This window comes from Balaenoptera borealis (assembly GCF_965194805.1).
Source record: "Balaenoptera borealis genome assembly, chromosome: 19".
NCBI lineage: Eukaryota > Metazoa > Chordata > Mammalia > Artiodactyla > Balaenopteridae > Balaenoptera > Balaenoptera borealis.
The window spans coordinates 7,548,141-7,575,186 of record NC_138878.1 but is presented as its reverse complement, the minus strand read 5'-3'; the positions used below and the strand labels follow the sequence as shown (position 1 = coordinate 7,575,186).

At 46.4% G+C, this 27,046-nt stretch overlaps 1 protein-coding gene across 8 annotated transcripts in view; it reads right to left on the bottom strand.

Moving 5' to 3' along the window:
- LOC309616161 (uncharacterized protein) overlaps positions 1-27,046 on the bottom strand; it is a 153,441-nt gene that overhangs the window by 69,324 nt on the left and 57,071 nt on the right. The window contains exons 5-6 of one of the 8 annotated variants that reach the window (XM_082366434.1): positions 15,466-26,100; positions 12,635-15,431 (exon numbers count right to left, since the gene is read on the bottom strand). The exons of the other annotated variants lie outside the window; for them this stretch is intronic. Of the exons in view, the coding sequence (XP_082222560.1) occupies positions 25,397-25,801 (405 nt within the window). The 5' untranslated portion in view covers positions 25,802-26,100 and the 3' untranslated portion in view covers positions 12,635-15,431; positions 15,466-25,396. Of the gene's footprint in view, positions 1-12,634; positions 15,432-15,465; positions 26,101-27,046 lie in introns of those variants that run through there. 8 annotated transcript variants of the gene reach the window in all.

Here is a 27,046-nt window from a genome sequence, read left to right as displayed (position 1 = left end):
CTGTAAACCTACGGTTTTCTCAAAATAAAACATTTAATTAAAATAAAGTAGTATTTTATTACTGTAAGCTGAAGAGGAGATACAGATGGCAAATAAACACATGAAAGATGTTCAACATCTTTGGCTAACATCGTAAGCTGTTAGCCAAACAAAATAAAAACTAATGGTTTCACTTAGGGTTTGACCATTTTAACTGTTTGCACTTTCTTTTTTCTTGTAGGCACTCACTAGTCAATCATGAATTGGCCACATTCTACCTTTTATTGAAAAGGATTCCACCCAGTTCTGCGGGGACAGTGCAGGCTGAACTCAGTAGATAGAAATGGTCTGGGGGGAAACTGGGTTAAAGATCTGGAACCAGAGTTGTGCTCTTAACAAGTTCATCGACTGGGGACTTCTTTGCATGCCCCCTGGGAAGGGTAATGAAGCATGGAGGCTAAGTTGAATAGTACCTTCCTCGGGAAGGCCACTCTGGGATCACGGATTGCCTTTACCAGGAGAGTCAAGATTTAAGCAACTCCCATCTAGTTGGGAAATTCAAGCCCATTATCTCGTACTGGGGAGGCAGTAATGACCGTCATGGAAGGAGACTTCAACTGAAGTACACAGCTGTTTTTCCTTGACAACAGAAGGATAAAGAGGGCTCAAGTTGGCCCTTAGCGAAGTGAGCCATGGAAAGATCATTTAAACAGATTCTCTCATTGAGCACAGCGAGGAAAACGCTCAGCCTCGCTCCCTAGCCCTGCCCAGGTAAGGCACAGTCAAAGAGACCTGTTTCTCTGGGAGTCCGGCAAAGTCAAGAGACCCCATCCCTTGTGGCCCTGGTTTCCAGGCCTCTGGCCGGGCTGCCTGTCTGGGACCGGGCTCTCCTAAGTTTTAGGAAGTCTATTTGGAGCCCCAGGCTGGGAAGCTGTGTGGTTTGTCCAGAGGGAGTCCCTGTGTCCTGTTCTTACCTGCTTATCTAATACCTGACTGGCGGACACTCCGGTCAGGTCAGTTTTCCTTGGCACTGTGAAGGGGCTTGGCATTAACATTCTTCTGATCGGCTCCTGGCCTTTGCAGGGGAGAAGGCTCGCCTGCAGCATTGGAGGGCTGTGCACAGCCCGCTGTTGACAGTCAGCTGTGATTTTCCATCAGCTGCATTTCATTATCCCGTCAGGGCTCCCTCTGCCTATCGATGGGAAACAATGTGTAATCACTTGCAACTGATTGCAAATCACTCTGCCCAGCCTGTGCAAGCCTCGGCCCATCACCACGTGGCCCAGACTGCCAAGCGGTCCTCTGGGGCCCCTCGCTGCCTTCCTAGGGGGCCCCCCGGCAGCCTGGAGCACAATGGTCATCCTTTCTTCCTGGCATGGAGTGGGAGAGAGGGGGCCGGTTACAGAAGGATATTGGCTAATCACAAACCCCAGGGAATGACAGGTTCAGAATAGCTATTTCGTGGGACTCGTTTCAGCAGCAGAAAGGTGGCCAAGTCCCTTCCCTTCATGGAGAACTAGATGGGTTCTAGGATTCTAGAATGAATAATTGGGTGGCATGGACCACATTTAAAAAATAGAGACAGTAGAGCATACTTAATGTAGAACTCAGACACTGAAGGCACTCAGATCCAATTCACATCCTGATTCTGACCGTTACTACCTGTGTGACATTGGGCAAGTCACCTAATCTCTCTTGGTCTCAGTTTCTCAACTGTAAAAGGCGGGTAATAGCAGTACCAAGCATTCAGAGATGCCTTAATGATTAAACGAGATAATAAAGACAAAATCCTTAAGATTCACTGAATGCCAATTGTTGGTATCATTAAATAATCTGAAGTTGATGAAGACACTCATTTCTTAATCTTGTCCTCTTTCCACCTAAAGGAGAAAAACATCTGTGGCAGAAAAATCCCAGGTTCCAGATGTTTTCTTCTACTGAAAACTATACTCGTTCCTACCAGGGTACAACAGAAGCAGATAAATGTGGTCAACTACGTGTGGAAAAGGAGTTTACAGATCTGAAAGCACATTAGCACAGGAAGGTAATGAAGTTCATCATAGCTGCATATCAGAATCACCTGAAGAACTTTAAAAAGATTTCTATGATCAGCCAGCCCCCCTACTTTAGACCAATTAAATCAGAATTTCTTGGGGTGAGGCTTTGGCATCTTTATTTTTAATGCCCTGCTTCCCCATCCTCCCCTATTCCATTCCTGCCAGGTGAGACTAATGTATGGCCAGGGTCAGAGCTACAGTAGCTAAGCTCTGAGAGACACTGTGATTATAAAAATGTGTCCAGCTTTCTTTAAAAATAGCATTTTCTACACTTCTTTGATGCAGCAATGACTCTCCTCCTCTTCCTCCTCTTCCTCCTTCCTTTTCTCCTTCTCCTATTCATTCTCCTGCTCTTCCTTTGAAAGCCATGGTGAGAGACCATTCTGGAAGCCTTCTCCGCTCTTCCTCAGTAGGAGGACACCTGGGTGAAATGCCTCCTGACTTTACCCTTCCGTGGTATGAAAGATCTCCCAAGAGTCAGGACCATGAGGGGACAGTCTGTAATCACCCGGATTCTTCTCTGCTAGAATGCCCAGAAAAGGCAGAGACACAGACATGCCCAGACCTTTCTGCAGGCATCCAGAAAGCTCGTAGGAACCCAATGGGGTCAGAGCTGGATCCTGGAGATCTGGGGTTTGGTGGGGAGGGAGTCTTACATGTAGACCCTGGGGTTTGCAGACCAAGGCGATGGGCTCCACGGTGTTAGGAAGTGGCCGAGCACCTTGGTCCTAAGAGCAAACAGCAAGGCTCCTTTTCCTTCACCAGAAAGTCTTTTCAACAGTCAGGTTTCCATAAATTCATGGCTCTGTTCTGAAGCTTTTTATTCAGTTCCATTGGTTTGTTTTTCTCTCCCTATAACATTGCCACGATTGCTATTTGCTATAGATCTATAATAAACCTCCAAACCTGGTTAAGTCCCTTATTTTGTTCTATTTATTCAAAATGGTCTTGACTTCTCTCCTCTTTCACCTCCCATATGAAATGTTGGTATCTCTTCTCAAGTTCCTTGCTGGGGTTTTCATTGGAACTACTTTGAATGTAAATATAAATACACTGGGAAGAATTGCCAGTTTGTAATCTGCTCACCATGACCATGATCTATATCTTCACATACTGAGATTTTCTTCTATGACTTAAGACTATGTTTTCTATTTTTTATTATAGAGTTGTGTACATTTTTATTACAGTTTTCCCCTAAATATTTATTATTTAGTTGCCATTGTAAATCACACTAATTTAATAATGCATTTGGTAATTACGTACAATAAGAACACAATTGATTTGTGTGTATTGGGGTGGAATCTAGCAACTTTGGTGTACTCTCTCATTAGTTTCAATACTTTATATCTGAAATGCTTTTAAACATATGAGTGGGTTGGGGGGGTGGGAGAGGGAAGGATTGGGAGTTTGGGATTAGCAGATGCAAACTAGTATATATAGGATGGATAAACAAGGTCCTACTGTACAGCACAGGGAACTATATTCAATATCCTGTGATAAACCACAATGGAAAATAATATGAAAAAGAATATATATGTGTAACTGAATCACGTCACTGTACAGCAGAAATGAACACAACATTGTAAATCAACTATACTTCAGTAAAATTTAAAAAATATATATGAGTGGGGTAGGGGAATGTCAAAATGTCCAATTGGTTACATCTAGGTGGAAAGATTATGGGTGAGTTCTTTTTTGCTTCTTTATACTTTTCAATACTTTAAATCTTTGTACAATAGGTATCATCTCCTTAACAACTGAACTGAAAATTATATTACAATAGTACTGATAACAGCCACCTTCTAATACCTATACTCAGCAAGCATGTGCTAAGTGCTTCATATACATAATTTAATTTCAATCTTGACGGCAACCTTGCATAGAAGGTATTGCTTGTCACATTTTTACACAGGGAAACAGAGGCACAGATCACCTTGACTAAATCGTCACCTACGCACTAAATAGTGGAGCTGGGTTTTGTGGTACTGTTATTTTCTAGACAAACTCAGAAGGATACTTTCTTGTGGAAAATTGTGCTTCACTGAGTGCAAGCTATAAAGGGTTACATGGGCTAGTTTGTCATTGACATGGCTGTCTGCCCCTATTTCTGGGCAGGGCCTCAGGCACTCCAGAGAAACAAGCTTTAGGAAGACTCCCTGGGGTGGCTCCAGCTCCAGGGATCTACAGCAGACGAGGGAAGCCAGGCCTGGAGGCCAGCCACCAGGACTCCAATACTGAAAATGAAAACAAAAGTTTCATATGAACGATGCCTGGGAACGATGTCAGGCTTCTCTAATTTCCTCAACCAGCAATGGCGGCTCCTTATTCGGGAGACCAAGAGTGAGGCAAGGTGAAGATCTGACCTTTGTCTCCCTAAAGGTCAATAATCACAAAGATGACTTGAAAGGTTTTAAGTGACCTAAACCCAGAAGCGTGTTACAAAAGAGACTAGGAAAAGAGACATGGGATGACTGGAAGTCATTTATGGCCTTTGTAAATCTTTTTCTAGTGGGTTAATCATCACAGGAGTGTTAAAATACAACTTTTAGTGATTGCAACCAAGTCACAAGCAGAGCGCATCCAAGTCACAAGCCTTCTTTTCAGGCTCTCTAACTAGATAATGCATATGAAAGCCACCTCTGGAAGAATCTTTTACAACTGCTATCACCATGCACAAGATCTCACAACTGTAGCATATGTACCTCTAACTCTCTGTTGGCTTTGTCCTCGCCTCACCCCTCCCTGCCCCTCAGCTCCCTTCTCCTCCTTCCTAGGACTGTGTTATGACTTTTGTAGGGAAGCCCTAGGCACTTTTGCGCTTGTGGGTCTCTTCCTCCATTAAAAAAAAAAAAAATTAAGTATTATATTTTATGACAGCGTTGGGATAAAGATGAATATAATCCTGGTAGGATGCAATACGACGTGTCTGTTATTATATTCATTTTTTTCTTCTGATTTTAAAAGAAATTATAATTAAAATTAAAAGAAATTAAAATTAATTTAATAAAAATAAAAATTGAGAAAATAAGACTAAAAGTATTGTGAATCCTAGACATTAGGTGTCCTGGGCCTGATGGAAAAGTCGGCCTTGCTCTTCCCTCCCTCTCTTCCCCCCCGCCCCCCCTTTATTTCTCTGTCTCTTTCTCTCCCTTGCTTTCTATTACCTCTCCTTTCCTGCCTAGCCTGGCATACTAACTAAGAAAAACAAGTTTTCAGTTTCTCCTGTATCTTGCTTGCAATCATTTCTGTTCTATGGAGAAACAAATAAGACATTTCCTTCATTTTCCTTTAAAAAAAAGTGCAATCTGTGAATCTCAAATTTTCCTGGAATCCGACAGGTTTTTTTCCCCCTACCCTCTCCTAAGCAGTTTATATTATCTAGGTTTTTCTTCTTTTCAGCTCTACCTAGACACTACAGAAATTTATGACGAGCCTGGAAAGATCCTTTAGCAATTATTCCTAAAGCTGGCTCAACTTCTGGGTGCATCCACCTTTCCTTTACTTCTGGTATTCAGAGCCTCTGCTGGCACCGTGGGTGACATGGGGATACAAGAAACGAGAAATGTGTGCCCTGTCCTGTCAGGAACAGAAGTTACCCTGAGACACCAGGCTACTTAAGGGAGCCCGTGCAGGCACCGTGGTCTCCCTCTTGCTTCTCCGAGCAGCAGCTAGAGTTTCACAGCTCTTTTCCACTGCTCTTCGAGCAACGTACGTGTATTCAGAAATGGCCCTTAGGAGTCAAGGGGCCTTCTGATTTGCTTTTCTTAAAGATAACTTGCTCAGTATAGTACTGGACTCAACAGGAGGAATTTACAGTTACATACTCAGCCCAAGTAAAGGTGGGAGGCCCGGGGTCTTTTGAATTGCACGAGTGAATCTTTTGAGGCTAGCAGGGAAGCCAAGGAGGGTCAAACTTGGCTGTTCTTGGCCATGGGCTGGTGATTTATAACCTCAGAACGTGCTCCAGGTTGAAGGGAAGGGACGCTTTAATATTGTGTCTACAAGAGGCTTCCCCCAGCCCAGGACACCTCCTGCCAGCCTCAGGATGAAGGGCCAATGGTCTCCCCATGGTGGGGCTGCTTCTGGAGCTGGGTGATAGCCCACGTGACCCTGGACACCAGGTACCTACAGAACAGGAGCTAGAAATGAACTGTGGTCAGGGGTGTCAGAGCTTCCATTATTCACATAACACGGTGTCTCTCTCCGTTTCACATTACTTCACGTCACGTAGGGGGACTAGATAAGGAAATCCAAATAGTCGTTGGTTTAAGGACAGTTGGATATGACTGCTCACTGAATAATAGGGGGGAAATCTGCACCACGTTCCTTGATTCACTCTTCGGTCTTTGGTCCTTGTAATAATGGAGACTCTTTATGGAGCGATGGCAACGAGCCAGCCGGTGTGACAAGTCAAGGCTGTGCAGACACTGCCCTGTAGAGACCTGTCAACAGCACTTAGAAGGAGTTATCATTGTCTTCTGTTCGCTGGAAAGAAACTGAGTCAGAAGAGAAATGAGAGCAAGAGAGAGAGACAGAGAGAGAGAGAAAGGGAGAGAGGGAGAGAGGGGGAGAGAGAGAGAGAGAAGGATCTAGCCATTTTTCAATTTTACATCTGTGAGATGGCTTGATCTCTAAATGGAACATGAAACACATTTCCACTTCTGGGAGGTACGTGAGTAATCATCTTCTCTTTTCCTAGGCGGGAATCTTCTTCTAGAGTACTCCTTTACCCATAGCAAAGTCCCTTGGACTTGGAGTTGGGATTTTAGGGGTGGGATCCTGAATCCACTCCTCACTACCTGCTGGTGGCTGGAAGAAGAGGAAAAGACAGAACTCAACTCTTCTTCCCAGGACAGAGCAAGGCTGTCTGGTTTTGTCCCCCAGCCACCCTGGAAGGTTGATACCAGTATTATCTATTTAACAAATAGAGATTTTCGGGGCTGAGTCACTTCCCCAAGTTCACAAAGGTCAGGAGAAAGGGGGTGGGATTTGCAAAGAGCTGACTTTGCCCGTTTCCAAAGCCTATGCACTTTCCCATCTGCCACCCTGTCTGGTACCAGGTACTTTCCGAGCCTCCCTTTCTTCATCCGTGAAGCAGAAATTGATGGTATCTTCTTTGTGCTCTTGTTGTGCTGTTGTGTGTGTTAAATATAGTATCATAAACAATGATGCCTAATGTATCACTTGACACATGGCTGGAAAGCAATACGTGCTAATCGCTATGAAATCAAAATCTCATTTCCAAGGTGCTTTAAGATCTTTTGTCTCCAGCACAGCTTCTTGGATCAAATGGGGACTTAAAGAAAACCTGACTACATTTTGATTGGATACTTTAAAAAGAGAGAAGGCCATGATGGAGAGCATTTTGGCCAATTTGGCTAAATCTTGTGCTGTGTCTCCAATTAAAGTCTAACTTTGTTGGTCTAAAAGAAATGCTGTTTTCTGTAGACCATGGATGTGATTTCCTTAAAGGAACACTTAACCAATGTCTCCATTATGAAAACAGCAATGAGCTATTCTTTGCCTCTCTTCACTGAAAACGTTTGATCTGAGCTACCATAGGCTTATCTCTCTGTTCCAAACATCTGAGCAACCTCTAACCCCTGTCCTATTCAGAAATACCTTGGGAGATTTTAGGGAAAACAAACCAACCAGCAAAAATGGTTGCCTGGCCCTAAGCCACGAACTTTGGAATTGTATTGGTTTAAATAGTTCTTGAAAACAACAATTTTTTGAGTTCTCTAGGTAATGTACAGCCAAGAATAAGAAATGCCGTTTTGCCAGACTGAACCTTTTCAGCTTTGCAAGATTACCATTCCTCCTCAGGGCCTTTGCACATGCTGTCCCCTCTTCCTAGAACCCTGTTCCCTCTAGGCTTCACTTAACTAGGTCACACTCATCCATCGGGTCTCAACGAAATACCTCTTTCAATGAGAAACCTTCCCCTCCTGTGGTGAGCAGACCCTAGGGAGTCCCCCGTGATTCCTGCCCCTGTGTTCACACACTGTGTGATCCCCTTTTTTTGAGTGTAGGCAGAACCTGTGACTTGCCCCTGGCCAGTAAAATACATGGCAAAAGTGAAGGGATTTTGAAGATATAATAAGGTCCCAAATCCGATGATTTTGAGTTAATCAAGAAGGAATTACAGTAAGTCCCCTACATACGAATGAGTTCCGTTCCGAGAGTGCATTTATAAGTCCAATTTGTTTGCAAGTCCAACACAGTTAGCCTAGGTGCCCAACTAACACAATCGGCTATATCACCGCTGCTTTTACGCTTGCTTCCGGACATCCTGGGCTTGAAATAAAGATGCTGTACTACTGTACTCTATACAGTGCTGTACAGTGAAGTACACAAACGCACAACCACTTGTAGAGGATGCACGCATGTGACAATGTACGCCAGACACATGAACTAACTTACGTTATCAGACATGCAAACGCACGTTCACATCTTTGAAAGTCCGCCACTTGAAGGTTCGTATGTAGGGGACTTACTGTATCTTGCTCTCCAGGGCTTGGCTTAATCAGGTAAAAGCCCTTAAGAGAGGGACAAAGCCTTCCCTGGGAGAGACTTTTGTTGCAGGCATGATGAAATGAGTGGCCAGAGCCATGTTGGACAGGTCCTAATGGCAGGGAACTGTGGGCTCACTCTAGGACCTTAGGGTGACCTCCAGCCAATAAAAAGTCTAGAACTCTCAATCATTCAAACACAGGGAAATCAATTCTGTCAATAACTTGGATAAGCTTGGAAGCAAATTATTGCCCATTTGAGCCTCCAGATGAGAACATGGCCCAGCTAACCCCTTGATTACTGTCTTGTAAGACCCTGAGCAGAGGACCCAGCTGAGGTGAACCTGGACTCCTGATCTATAGACACTGTGAAATGATAAATGTGCGTTGCTTTAAGACACTAAGTTTGTGCTAATTTGTTATGCTATGAGAGAAAATTAAACACCTTCTTCATTCTCCCCTCGCAAATGCTTTCTGGGACTCCTGACATTCTTTGCAGCCCTCAGCACATTTCTGAATATTGTGTCAAGTTCTGTCTCCCCAGTAGATCGCAAGCTTGGTGAGAGCAGGGCCCTTGCTTACCTTACTTGCTCACTCTGACCCAGCACCTCACTGAATGCCTGACACGTATGTAGCAGGCTCTCAATAAATGCCGCCGAATGAGTAAATAACTGCATAAGCAAGCAGATTGGGCTGTGTTCCCATTTCTGTCTTCCTACTGAGCCCCATCCACATTCTCGTCCTGGCGTTTTCCCTCGCACAAGAGCAGAGCTTGCCAAACTCTGGCTCACAGTCCAAAATCTAGCCTGACACCTAACATCTAGAAGCTTTGTGTGGCCCATGAGTTAACGGTTGTTTTCACATTTTAAAATGGTTGGAAAAAATATTCTGATAGACTAGTATTTCATGACACTTGAAGAGTCTATGGAATTCAAAGTTCAGAGTCTACATACCAAGTTTTATTTGTGCAGAGCCATGCCCATTTGCTCACCTAACGCCTATACTGGCTTTCTTGCTACAGTGGCAGAGTTGAGAAGTTGTGACAGTGACAGTGTGGCCCATGGAGACTAAAATATTTACTATCTGGCCCTTCAGAGTAAAAGTTTGTTGACCTCTGATTTAGAGCTTGAGAACTATGGATGGAGATGGTAGAGTCAGAAGCAGAAGGACGTTCACCTGGCAGTCAAGCATAGGAGCTTCAGGGCAGGAAGGAGTTTGACACCTCTGGCCTACCTGCCTGGGAAACACCTGGGGAAGGCAGCATTGGGCACAGATGTCAGTGGGGGTGGGGTGGGCAGTGGACAGAGGCAGCGGTGTTGTGGGTGAAGTCCCACTGGACAGCGATATCAACATACGGTCACATAAAGTCTGCAGAAGGATGTCTTAAGACCTCACAAAACATTCCCTGCAGGCTCCCAGAAATTAGTGGGGCCGATTCTAGAAAGATCTGAGGGCCTGTAGGATATATCAATGGAGATGAGTCAGCAAAAGTCTGTATCAATATTAACATGACTCAGTTTGAACCAACTGTTGGTTGCGGACTGGGGGACAATCCCTCTGAGCTGCCTTGCTAAGACATCCTGCCCGCTGGCCACAGACCTTGAAGCTCAGAAACGTGGCCCCCATCCATAGGCCCAAGACAAATCTGAAAGAAGAGGTGATTTTCAGAAATGTGCAGTCCAGGCGAACATGCTGTCCAAACAGCCACCAAAATAAATCAGAACTAATGTCTATCCTTGTGCATTTTCTTGGTATTTTGTTTACATGCTTTCCCTGAATCTTGAAGTAATGTGTCGTTATTGTGGAAAATGCAGAACGTTATAGAAAAATCTAAATGGTTATAATCTCACCACTTGGAAGCAACTATTTTTAAACTTCCAGGCTATTTCCTTTCCGTCCTTTTCATTTCTGTTTCCTTCCTTTCCTCCCATTCTTCTCTCTTCCCCTTTTGTTCTCTCCTGCTTCTCCTTCTCCTATTGTTTTGCATAGACAACAGCATAATCTCTGTCTAAATGTGACTTTTCTCTTTTTCTTGCCTGCAATAGTATATGCAATTCTTAGGTGACAGAAAATTTACTGTGAACCAATACTTCTCAATGAGGGGAGGGGGTGATTTTGTTCCCCAGAGGCCATTTGGCAATGTCTAGAGATGTTTTTGGCTGTCTGAATTAGAAGCAGGATTGCTCTTAAACATCCCACAACGCACAGGGCAGTAAGTATCTGATTCCCAATGTCAGTAGGACGTCAACGTTGAGAAACCTGGCTGTAGACATACTTTTTGATGGTTGCATATTGTTCTACTGTCTACAAACCTCTTATTTATTTAAACACCAGTATTCCTGGTTGTTGGATATTCATTTTGATTTTTTTTTTACCTAATACAATAATATTGAAAGATGCGCACGTGTTTTGAATGAACACAAAATATAAATCATTTCCCCTCTTTTCCTATAAATACTGGACCAAATTAAAGCTGTGACTATCGTAAATGTCCAAGGATCAGGGCCCATCGGTAGTGCAAGCTCCTCAAAATCAGGGCCTACAGTGATTTTTTGTACCCTCAGGGCCTCGCAGACGTCCTGGAGCATAACAGGTGTTCAGTGGCAACAACTACTGTACGATGGTTAGTAAAGTTCATCAGTGCTTGTTGGTGGGGAAGCACGTCCAGGTTTTTCTACACAATGTTCAGCCCCAACTTCTCCTTCAGTCTCTTTGCGTGAACTTTGTTGAGACTCTAGGCTGGTAGTGAGACAACAAGCGTTAAGTCACTCTGTCGCTTTTGTGGTGTCCTGCCAGCGTCCCGGGTATGTCAGCATTGTTGGCATGAGCGTATGGTTTGTGTGAGATCAGCCACCACAGCGCAGAAGGGCATCCGTGCAAACACAAGGACTGCATGCCCACTTTACAGATGGGAAGGCTGAGGCCCAGGAGGAAAGCGGCTCCACGAATTTTATACGTCTTCTGACCTATCAGCCACAAGCTAACAAGGGAGGGCCGTCACCTCTGCGGCCACTGAGCTAGCCCTTGGCTGAGCTGGGCAGGAACCCTGCAGAGGCCTCAGGGGCCTGGCTCGGTGACAGCGGCTAGGCTCTGGGCCTCCGAGAAGAAGCTTGCCCGCCCTGCCCTGGCCCCTGCAGCCCACGGGCTCGGCCCCACTTCCCCAGAGCTAGAGCTCCAGCAGAGCTTCTCAAAGTGCGGTCCCGGGCCACTGACATCCCAACCCCGGGGCCACTATTAACCTTCAGACTCCTCCCGCCATGGGCCGAATGTTCCGTATCAGTGCCCTCTCAGATGCTCAGACATGCTGAAACGGGAGCCTACATCAGGCCTGCCCAGCGCTCAACGAGTGTTCTCTCTAAAGGGCCACACGGTAAATATTCCAGGCTCTGCGGGCCACACGGTCACTGATGTAATGGCTCTCTCGGGGCACTGCAGCACGGAAAGCAGCTGTGGATGGTGCATAAGTGGGCGGGGATGGATGTGGTCCACGGGCCGTAGTTTGCTGACCTCTGGGCCAGACCGGTCAGTCAACCCAAAGAACCTGGAGCCGGAACCCTTGTGTAAGTCAGTCTCCTTTATTCTCATTTGATGACAGGAGACTCTGCATGAGACGCTGGGTGACACACTGGGAGGTCTGGGTTGATGGCAAGCTCTGCTCTCATCAGGCTGTGTGGCGTTGCCAAGCCCCTTCCTTCGCCAGGACTCAGTTTCCCCATCTTGTACCGGTGGACCCCTCGGCCCTCCACCAGCCTTCGCCCGTCTGCCTCTTCACTTTCCCGGCCATCTGGCGGCCCCCCTGCCGCCGCCTCAGTGTAGAGCGGAGGGAGCAGTGGGCCCGCCCAGCCCGGGCCTCGCTTCCCAGCAGCCTCCCTGGCAGCTCCGGGCTGCTCGGCACAGGCCAGCGCTCCAAGGGCCAAGAGTGAGTCAGAGGGCGGGTGCTGGGACTTGCTCCGATCACGCCCTCTCTCCGGGCGCTGCCCTCCATGGCCGGCCCGAGGCCCTGGCAGCAAGGGGGGGAGGGGCAGCCCTCCCCCTGCCCCCACCCTTGCACCACCTTGATGGCCTTCGGTGGGCGGGGTCGGCGGGGCTCCACCCGCAGTCCCGGGCCTCTTCTCCATCCTCATCTGCCCGTCCTTGTTCAGAACGCCCAGCGGCCCCGGGCAAATGCCCATGCGACCACGGAGTTTCAGTTCTCTTCCTCACTGCCTTCCCTCTGCCTGGGATACCGTGGGCCTACCTGGTCCATTCGGCAGATCCCCGCTTATCCCCGTGTGCCACTGCCTCCGAGAAGCCCTCCCTGGACGCTGAGGAGGCCTCCTCCCCCCGTCGATGCCCAGCACCCCTTGCACACACCTCCGCTTGACCACCTCTCAGCACGTGGACTTCCGTGGCTGCTACTGTGAATCCACACACCTGGCAATGACAGTTTCAAGGGCAGGGACTGTCAGTTACTAATCCTTATACCCCCGGCCTCAGTGCAAGCCTCTGTCCATTCTGGGAGCTGATCAATGCATGTCCAACACGCGTCATAAAGGTCGATTCCATTCTGTGCTCGGAAGAAAACGAAACAGGGCTTTTTCTACCAGGCAGCAAACTGACAGAGACCATTACCCCCAGGAAGTGCAATAAGCAACACTGTGGATTGATTGTGGGGAAACTGAGGTACGTGAACGCTGAGAGCCTTCTGATGGAGTGTGGTTATTTTCACGCACTTTCGCTTTCGCCTCATTTCTCTTTCTCCCTCGCCCACTCCTGGTCTCCTCATGGTGGGCACTTTCCAAATTTGGACCTTCAGTCTTCCTTTCCTTTTATTTCTCTGTCTTTAGAATTAAGGTCCTCAAACTTGAGAAAGCCTCAGAATCTCTTAGGCAGCTTGGTTAACGCTCAGATTCCACCCTGACAGGGTGGGGATTAGCAGGGCTTGGGTGGGCTCCAGGAGGTGGCATCTCTAACAAGCTCCTGAGGGGCCGGCATGTGGGTGGTCCACGGGCCACGCTAGGGCAACGTTGCTCTGCGCTTTCCATCCTGGCTAACTGACCTCTTCTGAGAACTTCAACTGGCGCCTCCATACAAATCTCTACCAGCTACTCACTTACTTGACAAGGATTTTCTGAGCGCTGACTCTATGCCAGGTATTGCTCTAGGCCCTGAAAACTGGATGGAGAACCTAAGAATGCTCCTTCCCTCATGGGGGACACATTCAGCTTTTTGCCCCAGACACTCTTCCATGACATCATTCAGACTGAGTAGATCTAAAATGCCAATTCGCACCCTATCTCCTCCTGTCAGCTGCCCACCCCACCACGGACCTTCCCGCCTCCATCTGGGCACCAGCATTCTCAGCCCGGCCACCCAATTCCTGTGTGGCCTGTGCATTATTTCCTCCATCCTTGTAGGCATCATGCCTTGTTGATTCTCCTCCCACAACATGTATCTCTTTCCATGACTCTTGTCATCACAAACAAGGCGCTTAGAGGTTCATGCTAGAACTCTGCGGAAGACTCTTACGCTGCCTGCAATCTCTGTGTATTTTAATTCCTTTAGAATGCTCTTCCAGTGCAGTGTGTCTCAAGCTACAACATGTATCAGAATGACCTGGAAGTCCTGGGAAAAATGAGACCCCAGTTCAGCGGTTCTGGAGGACGGCCCTGAGATCCTGCAGTCTGACACGTTCCCAGGTGACGCGGAGGCTGCCGGCCCATGGATGTCACTTTGAGAAGCAGGGTCCCAGAGCACATCGCTTTCTCTTTGGAACTCTCTTCTCTTCTTCACTGACTGTCACCCACTAGGTTAAACCCCTAAGTTTATTTATTTATTTTTATTGGAGTATAATTGCTTTACAATGGTGTGCTAGTTTCTGCTTACGGTGAAGTGAATCAGCTATGTGTAAACATATATCCCCTCCCTCTTGGACCTCCCTCCCACCTGCATCCCCCCCCTCCCCTGACCCATCTAGGTCATCACAGAGTACCAGCCTGGCCTCCCCGTGCTGTACAGCAGATCCCCACTAGCTATCTATTTTACACATGTAAACCCCTAAATTTAGACTGACATTCAGGCCCTGAACCTGTCGGTGGTCTTCTTATTCATGTCTCATCTCCCACTGTGTAAGTGACTTTCTTTGCATCACAGATCTCCTTCCTGACCTAGTTCCCTACCCTTGTTTATGTATCTCTCACACCAAGAATGCCACCATCTCTCTCTCTATTCTTATAACCCTTACCCTTCAAGTCAAGTTAAGCTCAGGTTCTATCTCCTCCACTTTTCTGGTTCACAGGCCCCTTGCCAGTCTCTGAACTCCCAAGATACCCACTTTTGATTTTTTACCTTTGTCTTTATCATGGGCTTTGTCCTGTGACTTTCCAGTTCCTTCCACTAAAAGAGTGGAGTGCACTTCCCTGCCCTTGACTTTCTGTTCAGCCGTGTGTCTTATTTTGCCAATAAAATGACAGGGCAACCAATTTCAAGCCTAGGACTTAAGATATCTTGCGTTTTCCTTTCTGCTCTTGTGTGTTTCTGCCATGGCCATGAAGAGTTCATGACCGGACAAGCCCGCTGATCCCAGGAGGAGGATGAGAGACACGTGGGGTGGAATCAAGTTGACACCACAGCCCATCACCAGAAGTGTGAGTGAGCCCAGGCAAGACCAGCAGGGGCCCTCTCTGCACTCAGCCTGGAGGGCCCATTCTAGCCAACCCACACTTCCTGTGAGTCAAATGAATGCTTATTTTTGCAACAAAAATTGAGATTTTGTGGCTATTTATTATGCAACTATAGCTAACTAAGTGAGGCATGTATGTTTTTAAGCTACTATTTTTTAAACTGAAGTATAGTTGATTTATAATATGGTGTTAGTTTCAGGTGTACAGCACAGTGATTCAGTCTATATATATACACACACACACACACACACACACACACACACACACACACACACACATATATATATATATTCCTTTTCAGATTCTTTTCTCTTACACGTTATCATAAAATAGTTCCCTGTTGCTATACAGTAGGTCCTTGTCATCTATTTTATATATAGTAGTGTGTATATGCTAATCCCAACCTCCTAATTTATCCCTCCCCCAGCCCCACTTTCCCCTCTGGTAACCAGAAGTTTGTTTTCTATGTCTCTGTTAAACTACAAATTTTTGAGCAACACTTGTGGGCACCACGCTAAGGGGTTCACATACTGTGAGCTCATACACTCCTCTCCTCGTTACAATGCTATGAGGTGGATACTGACAGTATTCCAATATTACAGATGAAGAAATCAAGATTCAGGGTAATAAAGTGAGCTTAGCTGTTTGGGTAGGTGCTTCTCAAACAAATGCTCACTCTTGAGGCTTGTCTTTCCAATGACTATCGTGTCCTCTGAGGGATATATTTATGTTTGGATACACAGAAAATATTTGGATTTCGTTAGGGCAAGAGGGAGCTTGGATATTTTAGCAGCATGCAGGAAGAATCACATCATCTTTAAAGCGAGCTCCAATTTTTAGGAAGCCCATCCCAAGAAGTCGATTGTGGTCATTCTGGTATCTTTAAAATATTGCACAAACCAGGGGGATGGGTTTGCTGTTAATGGTGCTGCCTATCTGGTTCCGAGGACTTGAACCCAGACTTTGCTGGGTTGAATCCAAAGGTCTAGGAACTTTGTGTTCCCCAACAGGGCAGGCAGCCAGAACCCGTGTGTTCTTTAACTATTTGTGCCTTTGGGTTTGCAATGGCAATGGAAAACAGGGGAAAAATAATAATGATAGGAATGCTTAAGTTGTGCTGGGATCTTCAGCCAGAATGATGTTTCAGAATGCACAGAGGATAATATCACACCTTGACTTAATCCCTTTGATGGTTTCTTTTGAACCTGTCAAGTCAAAGCACAAATCCTTCATGTGACCCCAATCTCTGTCTTGTTCTCTCTGCTTTTAGTGTCACCACACTTTCTTTGGATCTCTGAATATATTATCACACCTTCTCCAGGCTCTGAGTCTTTGCATATGCTGTCCCCTTGGTGTACAAAGTTGTTTCTTTTCCCTTTACCTGTCTAATCTCTACTTACCCTCCAGGTCTATACGACAGTCTCTTCCTCAGAGAAGCCCTTTCCCAACCTCTCTGACAAGTTCAAGTCCTTCCACAGTGGCCGTTCTCAGAGCTGATAGTAGACAGTGAACTTGGGCACACCACTATAACCATACCAGTTAAAATACTGAAAATACTTCTGTAGTTGTTGACGATTAACTATGGCTCTGAGCCCCCAGTGCCAAGCTCTGGTCAATCTGGCCTTCCCTGGACCACTGCCCCCTGCCTACTCCCCACTTCTACATAATTGAGCAACTCAAGGTTTCTTGCGTGGCACTGCAGAGAACTTGCAGAACTGCGATCTGGGTTTGCAGCCAGCTCTGACTAGACTCAGCCGATTCTGCTTGGTCCGTCAAGCCCATGCTCATACTTCCCCTTATGAGTATTTGTCTAATGGTTATATTGTTTGACAGTGAGTATTTCTCTTCTTTGCTATGTTTGAATCTCCAGAAAGCAGGGACAAGTTTTGGAGTGTAGAAGGCCTGGTGCCCAAGAGATCCAACATATGTACATGTTAACTGCATATGCCATGCGTCCTCACAACAGCTCCAAGACGTAAGAATGCTCATTACACCCATTTTATTATACCAGCAAGGCTTCAAAAGAAAAAAAGACATGCATACTGACAAGAAGGAGATGGAGGAAACGCCAGGCTCTAAGGCGCGGGGCTGTGTTATCCCAACTCTACAGTCTTGGGACACCACAGGAGCTGCCAGGGATCCTGATGGCTCCTCTTTGGAGATGCTGCCATGAAATGGTTGGGGAGGGGGCCACAGTGGCCATATCCCAGCAGCTGTCTCCTGTAGATGTAGCAGAAGTTTCTAATGCAGTTGTACATGGGGCTGCCCAGCTGTGTCAGGAGCTGAGACATGTGCAACCAGCCACGTTATGCTGAGACACAGTTGAGGCTCACATCCCTACCCATTTTGGTCTCCATCTGGGTGGTCGGCGGCCCCCAACGTGGTCCCCCATGGCCCCTGCCCTCTTGATATGCATGTCCTTGTGTTATCCACTCCCCAAGAGTGTGGGCTGGACCTACTGGCTGACTTCTAACAAACAGGTTATGGTAGCAATGATTGGATGCCACTTCCAGGATGAGGTTGTGAACATAATGCAGTTTCCACCTTGCTTACTCTCTCTTGCTCTCTTCTTCTCGGAGGGAAGTCAGCTGCCACTTTATGTACTGCCCTATGAACAGGCCCACATGTCAAGAAACTGAAGGAATGCTCCCTAGCCAACAGCCAGCAAGGAACTGGGGCCCTGAGTGCAGCAGCCTGCAAAGGACTGAGTGCTGCCAATAGCCACACAACTGAACTTGGAAGAGCTCCCTTCATTTGAACCTTTAGATGAGACTATAGCCCTGCCCAACACCTGGATTGCAGCCTTAGGAGAAACTTTAAGGCAAAGGCACCCAGCTAAGCCACACTTGAGCTCCTAACCCACAGAAGCTGTGAGATAATAGATGTTTACTGTTTTAAACCACTAGATTTTGGGGGCCACTTGTTACCCAGCAATAGATAACTGTTTGTTAAGGTAGTATCCCAACATGTTTTTTTTTTTTTTAAACTGCAGGATAAAATTAACCCCTGTGCATAAACACTTGAATCTCTATTATATGGATTTAGTTTTGGCTTATACTTAGCTATTCCTGAATCTACACATAATTATTCAAATTCACTTAACGTTGAATGGAGACCCACCATGTGCCAGACTGTGGACTGTGGATTCCTGGAAATGAAGACCTTGTCTCACTCATCTCTGCACCATGGGACCTACCACAAGGCTATCCCATAATAGCTATTCAATAACTACGTGCTAAATTAAATGATCTCATCACCAGTTAGCTATCATGACCCACACCTTACTGACAGAGTTTAAATGATTTACAGAGGGTCATATAAGTGGAGTTAGGTCTTGCACCCACATTCTATCTAAGGCTGCCATCTGGGAACCCCAGAACTTCTACATAGTGGGTAAAAGAGCCCACTACAATCTCAAATGGCGTTGCTTCCCTTCCGTCCTAAAATACCAGCTCAAAATAAGCAGGTGGCTTAAAAAATGTTTTTATTAAAGGATTTTATCCAAAAAAGCTTTGCTATCCTTTTCTTTCCCCCTTAAGTACAGTGAAATGGCCTTTACCATATTTTAAACAGATTACTAGGATATAGTTCCTCAATGATAACATGTTAGAAGTAAGTAACAATTAGGTTATTTTAGTCTCAATAATAACGTTCATGGAGAAATTGGTGTTGTTCTCTGAGTTAATAAGAAACATTTGCAGCAAAAGCATGAGACTGCAGATAAAGCCACTGGCAAGGAATGGCCTGTTTAAATACCAGAAAACAGCCCATATCCAAACAGGTATGTGATAAAACAGTATAAATAAACTTCTCTGTATGCAGTTTAGCCCAAGCAAAATTGTGTAAGAAACTTTTTCTGCTCTGAAAAAAAAATATATATATATATATATATATATACACACATACACACGCGCACGCGCGCGTGTGTGTGTGTGTGTGTGTGTATACACACATATATCCAAACCGGGCCTCTTGTATCCTCCTCAGACTACACAGCTGGAAACACAGTTCTTATTCAGAGAGCCAAAAGTAAAAGTTGTTAAAAAAAATTTTTTTTTAATGGCCAGATAAACAAAACCTTGCTAGGGAATGATTATACTTTTGCAAATGTGGCCTTGAGCTAGAATCTTGTGAAAGACTCACCTCTTTTCAACCTTTATGAAATATGTCTGCCTCTTTGAATTAGCGATGGTCACTTCGTGTTGTGTTATGATATTTTTGAAAAATGTTTTTGTTGTCGCAATTTTCTCAACCATGTGGGCGCTTGACTTAGCATGTTCAGAATCTAGATGCCTGAGAAATCTGTTTGGTTTCCATTAAGACCTGCTAAGTGCACAGGAAACACGGTTTAGAGCTGAAAGAGGTTATAAAAACTGTCCTTCATTTCATGCCATTTCCTTCTGGCCGGGAACAAAGGTGGGGCAAGGAGTTGGTCCATGCCAGAAAGTCTGGAAGCACAGGGGTTCAATATTTCCCCCTGGGCTGTTTGTGGTGTTTGGGATCATTTATTCTTTGCCAACCTGTGTCTAGGGGGGGGAAAGCACAAACAATGCAGATGTAGCCTGCAGCCCTGGAGATCCCTGACATCTGGCAGGCCTCTGTGGTGAGGAGGTATCATGGTGGCAAGTGCAGAGTCCTTTGTTTTCAGCAGTGCAAATCTCCCTCAGCTCCCGGCCAGCGTTCTACTTCAACTATTGTTACTGCCCTCCTCAAGAAGTTTCCTCTTGGAATACATTCCTCCTCTCAATGCACATATCCCTCCATCCCTCTCTCTTCCCCTTGGAAAAGCTTTTCCTATGCACCCTGTGCAGAGTGGAATTATGCCAATGGGGCTAGGACGGAAAACAGTTATGTAGAGGTCACTTGGTGTGGCATTCAAGATTGTGAATTCTGAACTCAGGCCTGCTTCAAATTCTAGCCTGTTTTCTTTCTAGCCAGGTGATCTCTTTGAGCCTCAACATCCTCATCTGTGAAATGGGAATAACACCAGTACGTCCTTTACTGAGTTGCCCTCTTTAAAGGGCAGAGCGCAGATGCTGATGGGCCCCTCAAGTGCTTTCTTTCTTTCTTTCTTTCTCTCTTTCTCTCTTTCTTTCTTTCTTTCTTTCTCTCTCTCTCTGTCTCTCTCTCTCTCTTTCTTTCTTTCTTTATGGCTGTGTTGGGTCTTCATTTCCGTGCGAGGGCTTTCTCTAGTTGTGGCAAGCGGGGGCCACTCTTAATCGCGGTGCGCGGGCCTCTCACTATCGTGGCCTCTCTTGTTGCGGAGCACAGGCTCCAGACGCGCAGGCTCAGTAGTTGTGGCTCACGGGCCCAGTTGCTCCGCAGCATGTGGGATCTTCCCAGACCGGGGCTTGAATCCGTGTCCCCTGCATTGGCAGGCAGATTCTCAACCACTGCGCCACCAGGGAAGCCCTCAAGTGCTTTTTTTTGTGCATCTAGGGAACCACACAGATGGTGGTATCTTCAAGTAGTATCTTCCAGACAGAGGTTCTTCAACTGGATTCTGCCCTGTCTGTCATGTCTAATTCTAGTAACTGTTCCAGGTGGGTCCACAGTGTGTAAATAACTGCTTCCGAGCCAGAAATCACTGGTTCATATTTCAAACCCTCTGAACAAACATTTGACTTACGCCAAACTTAAGTGTTTCAGAACCCAATTCTTGCTGTGTCTAGAGTGAGACAGAAAGCTAGCATTTCTCTTTGGAACAGAATTTTCTCTAAGAAACCATCAGTGAACAGATAATCAGGATAAAAGCTCTCCTTTCTGTTATCAGTGAGGGCTGGAGATGTAGTCAGCATCCTGGTGTAAGGGGCCTGAAGTACATTTGGTATCATTTTACGGTGTGTTCTCACTCCTGTTTTGCTTTTTCTCTCCCTCCCCCCCAACCCATGTCAAGTATTATAAATAGGCCACCTTCTTATCTGATCCTCCCCTAAATGTTTTTCATTTGAAAACCACAGTTAATTTTAGATAATTGTCTGAGATAATCTCAGATTTGTGTGTAACATAGGCCCCAGTTCTAAGAAAAACATGACATTTCTGGAGGGACCTGGTTTTGGTCCCTCCAACCGACTTCTCGCCCTTTATCAGAGGCAGGTTGTATCCTGGGCCTGCGGGCTCCCTTTTCCAGAAGCAGAGAGACGGCCTTCCCCTGCGGGGCTCCTCTTTACTCAAGAGCTTCCCAGGTACGACTTTTTTAAAGCTGGAGAAGGGGCTCAGGGCGGCAAGGAGCGAGCCCCCCAGCACTGCCGCCGGGATCGAGTTTGCAGTGCCGCCGCACCCTCTACCCTCTGACTCTCACTGGGCCAGGCCGTGTCCCCAGCCCCCCTAGATAACTGCAGTTGTAAATGTTCTGCAAAGGCTGCTGTACAGCTCTTCTAAATCACAGGCTGTTTCTCAGAGCCTGGGCCACATTTGTCCTGGCTCGAGTTAAGAGGTAAAGAACATTCCAATTGCGAGCTTGGAAGGAAAAAATATATTTGACATTTTTTCAGCTAACAAGGTAGGCAGAGGACTCAAATTCCAGTAAACGAAGGCTGGTTTGCAGAATACAGTCATCTCCCCCACCTCCTCCTTCATTTTTCCATAAAGTGCCGTAAAAGGCCGCTACACTAACAAACATTTTGGGAAGGGAACAGGCTCCAGGCCAAGAAGCCGGAGCTTAAATGGGGGCTGGGTGGCGGGGGGCGGGGGGAGAATCTGAGCCCTGAGGCACAGTTTCCTGAGCAGAGTCATTATTCAAGAAGGGATCAGGCATTAACAGCACTACCCAGACCAAATCTGCAGCAACCCTGGGCTCCCGGGCACGCAGCCTCCGCCACTGGACACATACTCTTCAACTTGACCCAAGAAGGGCGGTGTGAGTGCTTCTCCACGACTCAGGTTCCACACCTGAGAAACAGACGTGTCTCTCTTAGTTTAAAGAACGAAAGGCAAATCCAATGCAATCCAATCGAAACTCCAGCTGCATTTATTTATTTTTTCAGAATTTATTGTTGTGAAACACAGAACTATTATGCTAAAATGGATACAGAAGAGCGAAGTTCCCCAGAGAGCTAGGTCAACCATGGAAAAGAAGAAATGGGGGAGGGCTTCAGCCCACAAAATATTGACATACTACAAAACCATAATAATAAAATCAGTATGGTACTGGCTCAAGAACAGAGACGCATGAACAGGGCCTATTTATAAATGAGGGCTTGAAATATGATTAACACAGTTTATAAATCATCGGGAATGATTATTTAGTAGATGGTATGGAGAAACTCACCATATGGAGAACAATAAAATCTGTATCCCTATATTATACAAAGGTGGTACCCAGATGAATAAGGGATTAAATGAGAGGCAAAATTATAAGGTTAACAAAGAAAATTGAGAGGAATATTTTTATGACTCAGAGGTGGAGAAAACTTTCTAAACAAGACCTAAACTCACAAAGTCTAAGGGAAAAAAATGGATGATTTTGGTCATTTCAAAACTGAGGATTTCTTTTTAATAAAGGATAGCAAAGACAACGTTAAGAAGATACAAATTGCAACACAGTATTTGCAATGCCCCAAACGGACTAAGAACCAGTCTAGGATATGTGAAGGATGTTTGTAAATTAACGTGAAAAGGATCATAACATGCAAGAGAAATGGGGTAAAGGATATGACAGGCAGCTCACAGAGGTAGAAAGAAATCCAAATGGCTAACACGATAGGAAGAGGTGTTCAACTCATGAGTCATCAGAGAAACGCAAATCAAATCTAGTGAGATGTAGACCCTCTCAGATAGGCAAGAACGAGAAAGCTAGACAATGCCAAGTGTAATGCCAAGTGAGATGTGCGAACTCAGAGATGCGGGAACCAGGCGAGGCCTAGTTCCTAAAGAAGAGCTTCCTAAGATTGAGTATCCGTGTACATTAGAATCAACAGTTCAACTTCTGGAATATCCCAACGAATCCTCACTTGGGTCCATGAGAGAGAACATTAGAGGATGTCCTCGGTACCTGCGGTTGCTGGGCAAGGCGGGCAACCACGGGGTCCCTAGTTGAGGAAATGGGGGAAGAACAATACGGTGAGGCGCATTATGGAGTACTGTGTAGGCAGCAGTTAGAAGAAATTTGGTGGAACTGGCAATGGCAATTAGCAGTATGTGAAGTTCTTACAAACTCGGCACTGAGTGAAAAATAAGGAAAGCAAACAGTTGTGATTGCTGGGAGGCTCAAATGGCAATAAAACACTCAATGCGGCTACTGGCCCAAAGGAAGTATTGGATTCTGTCAACAGGTAGGTGGGAAATCAGAGGGGTCAGCCCATCCTGACAAAAGATTCCGGGTTGGAGGGTAGGGGGTGGTACCTGGAACTATTCCAGATGGAATTTGTGGACTGTCGCCCACCCAACTTTCTTCCCCGTGTCCTTTCTCTCTCACTTGGTAGCTGAAATGGGGATTCTACAGGGAGAAAAACTCTGAACGTGAAGCACTTCTTGACTGGCAGTCTCCTGTCCTGATGTCAGTCCTGAGGTTCATGTGTCGCCCTAAGCCAGGTGCTAGGTTTGCCAAAATTAATTCTTAGCACTTCATTTACGTGGGTTCGTCTTTCATCATGGCCTCCCTTGACCTTCCACATGCAGCCTGTGTTCCGCGGTCGTGGAGGGAACCTGCTGAACGTCCTTTCACTGGCGTGTGCTTCGCAGAGCATGCGGAGTCAATGTCACACAGGCTATGGGAGAACCAATTGTGATTGGATGGAAAGAGATTTTTCTCCCTCTTGTTCTTACCGTGCATATATTTTAAAGCATGGCCATCCAATGAATGTGCACTACCGAAATGCCAGTGCCCGACAGCTCTAGGAGTGAAGGAGGGCAGTGGACGAGCTCGTCTCACACTCTTGCTCTGGGAAGCCTGGCAGAACAGATTCCATTCCGCAAGAAGGAAGCCAGGGAGTTCTCTCAGTGCAGGAGGCAGCAGGTTATTTACAATGTATTTGTGATCAGGGGTCACGGAGAGGGGCCGGGAGCTGAATTCCAAGAATGGCACAGAAGCCAGCTCTCTCTGAAGGAAATTCAGGGTTTTGAAAACCCCAAGGGGCAATAATTCAACTGGGCTAACCTGATGAACTGTTTTTAAATGAGTTTGGAGAAATACAGTCAAACATTGAACAGCTTCCTAGAACTGAAGCAACCGGGCAAAGGTAACCTTTTATTAGACCTTAGCAGTACAGCCGGGGAACTGGTCAGAGTGTAGGGCTCAGCTCTACCGGGGAGAGGGAGAGGAAGACTCGGTTTTATTCTCCCCATTAGGAAGCCGTCCAGCGCAAGGCATGCGTTTTCCACTTCCTGATAATGACTTCTTCGAAGCTAAAATATCAGGCAAATGCAGTCAACTCAGTGTATTGAACGCCTCCTCTGTGCATGGCGATCTGCTGGGGCTTTTCCCTGTCTTATCTCATGTAAGCCTCTCACAAGCCTTCAAGGAAGAGATTATCATTCTCCATTTTTCAGAAGAGGAAAGGGAGTCTCTGGGAGGTTAAAGAGATTCTCAAGGTCAGATGGCTTTTGAAAAGAAGATGTAGATTCAAACCCAGACAGCTGATTCCATATTGGAACTTCCTTCAACCCAGACATTTGCTTTTAAGGGATGTCAGGCAGCCTGGAGGGTCCTGTGATATCGGGGATGAAGGGATAAACTGTCCCCTCCCCATCCATTTTCAAGCAGGGATGCTGGAGGAGAAACTGTGCACTGAAAAGAAGCTGGGGCAGAATTATGATCATAATAATGACAGTGAGCTTTTATTGAGATTTTATGCGCCAAACACTGAAAAATGGTCTGCAGGAGCCACAGTCCTATGAGCTGGTTATATTACTATCTCAGTTTTTCTATTTGGGAAAACTGAGTTTCAAAGTTTAATTAATTGTCCAAACTCAAATATGTAGTACTTCATGGCAGAGATCCTAAATATGTCTGACTTTCAAACCAGTGTTTTTAAAAAAAAAAAAAAAAAAAAACACTACTCAAAATTGCTTTCCTAGGAAATGGCAGTGTGGGGCAATGACAGCAGTAGCAGCTATGGCAGTGGTGTTACAGTGGCTGTAGCAGTGGTGATGGTAGTGGTGGTATTGTTCTTGGTGATGGTGATGGAGGTGGTGAAAGTGCTGCTGGTGGTGGTAGGGGTGTGATGATATTAATGGTGGTGGTGGTCTAGGTGAGGGTGGTGATCGAGGTGACAGTAGTGGTGGTGATGGGTGTAGAGGTGGTGGTACTGTTGGTAGTGGTGGCTATAACAGAAGTGACAGTTGTGATGGTGATGGTGGTGGTGGTGATGATAGGAGTAATGATGGCTGTGACAGTACTGATGATAGAGGTGACGGTGATCCTGTTGGTGGTGATGCTGGTGATGGCGGTGATGATGAAAGTGATGGTGGTAGGAACAGTGATGGTGATAGTGCTGATGATGGAGGAGATGGTGATCCTGTTGGTGGTGACGGGGGTGGTGGTGGTGGTAGTAGTGGTGATGGGGGTAACGGTGATACTGGAAACGGTGGTGGAGGTGATGGTGCGAGCGATGATGGTGACGACAGTACTGATGATGGAGGGGATGGTCATCTTGCCGGTGATGACGATGGTGAAGGGGGTGGTGGTCCTGATGATGGCAGTGGTTGTGATGCTGATGGTCACGGTATTAGTGATCGTGGAGGCTCTGAGGGTATTGGTGGCTGCTGTTCATAGACCCGCCTCTGGAGGCATTTCTGAGACCTCCTCTGGAGAGTTTCTGAGAACGAGAATCTTCTATTTTCTGTGTGCCTGGAAGTGTTGGTTAGCTTTTTCTCCATAGGCTGCCCTTGAATTCCTCTGCCTCTATTCACTTCCACGCTGTTGACAAGGCCGTAGCTGTCCAGGACCAGCTGCGGAGAGACAGACCCCGTGACCATTTCCCTGAAGGCGACCTTTGGCCACTCTGCACTGGAACACATGACCCCCTGCCTCGCCCCTGGCACATTAACCAGGTGACTGCTTGCCAGGGCCCAGCCCAGTCCAAAGGGATTTGGGATTCAGTGTCCCAAACAAGGCACTGATTAGCTGGCAATCAGGCAGCGATTAGCAGGTCGGGTCACCTGCAGTTCAGTGCCCATTGTTCCCTGCAAAGTCCTGGGATGTTTGCCACGCGGCCAGAGAGTCTGAATGTCTGAGGATCCTGATGCCTGCAGCTCTGCTGGGTCAAGCTGTGATTAGGAAAAAAATCCTCTGTTCCCCTAAGCCCGTCCCCACCAAGGAGGCAGTGCTGAGAATCCCCTCTGTCTATTCACACACGAAGGCTTTGAGGATGGCCTGCTTGAGAGCCCAGCACTGCCTGGGAAGGGAGGCCCCAAGGATACACTGAAGAACCAGAAGCAAGTCAAGCCACTCGTCTTCATGCCTGATGCTAAGAAAGCGAGCAGTGAAATCGGACAGACCTTGGTCCAGCCTGGGATCTGCTGTGGTCCTGACACGTGACCTGGGACAAGATATTTAACCTCTGAGCATTGGTTACCTTGTTTTTGGTTAAAAAATAAATTTATTTATTTTAGGCTGCTTTGGGTCTTCGTTGTGGTGCGCAGGCTTCTCACTGCGGTGGCTTCCCTTGTTGCGGAGCACGGGCTCTAGGTGCGTGGGCTTCAGTAGTTGTGTCTCGCGGGCTCTAGAGCACAGGCTCAGTAGTTGTGGTGCTTGGGCTTAGTTACTCTGTGGCATGTGGGATCTTCCCCGGACCAGGGCTCAAACCCGTGTCCCCTGCATTGGCAGGCGGGTTCTTAACCACTGCGCCACCAGGGAAGCCTCGGTTACCTTGGTTTTTAAGAAGATTAATAATAA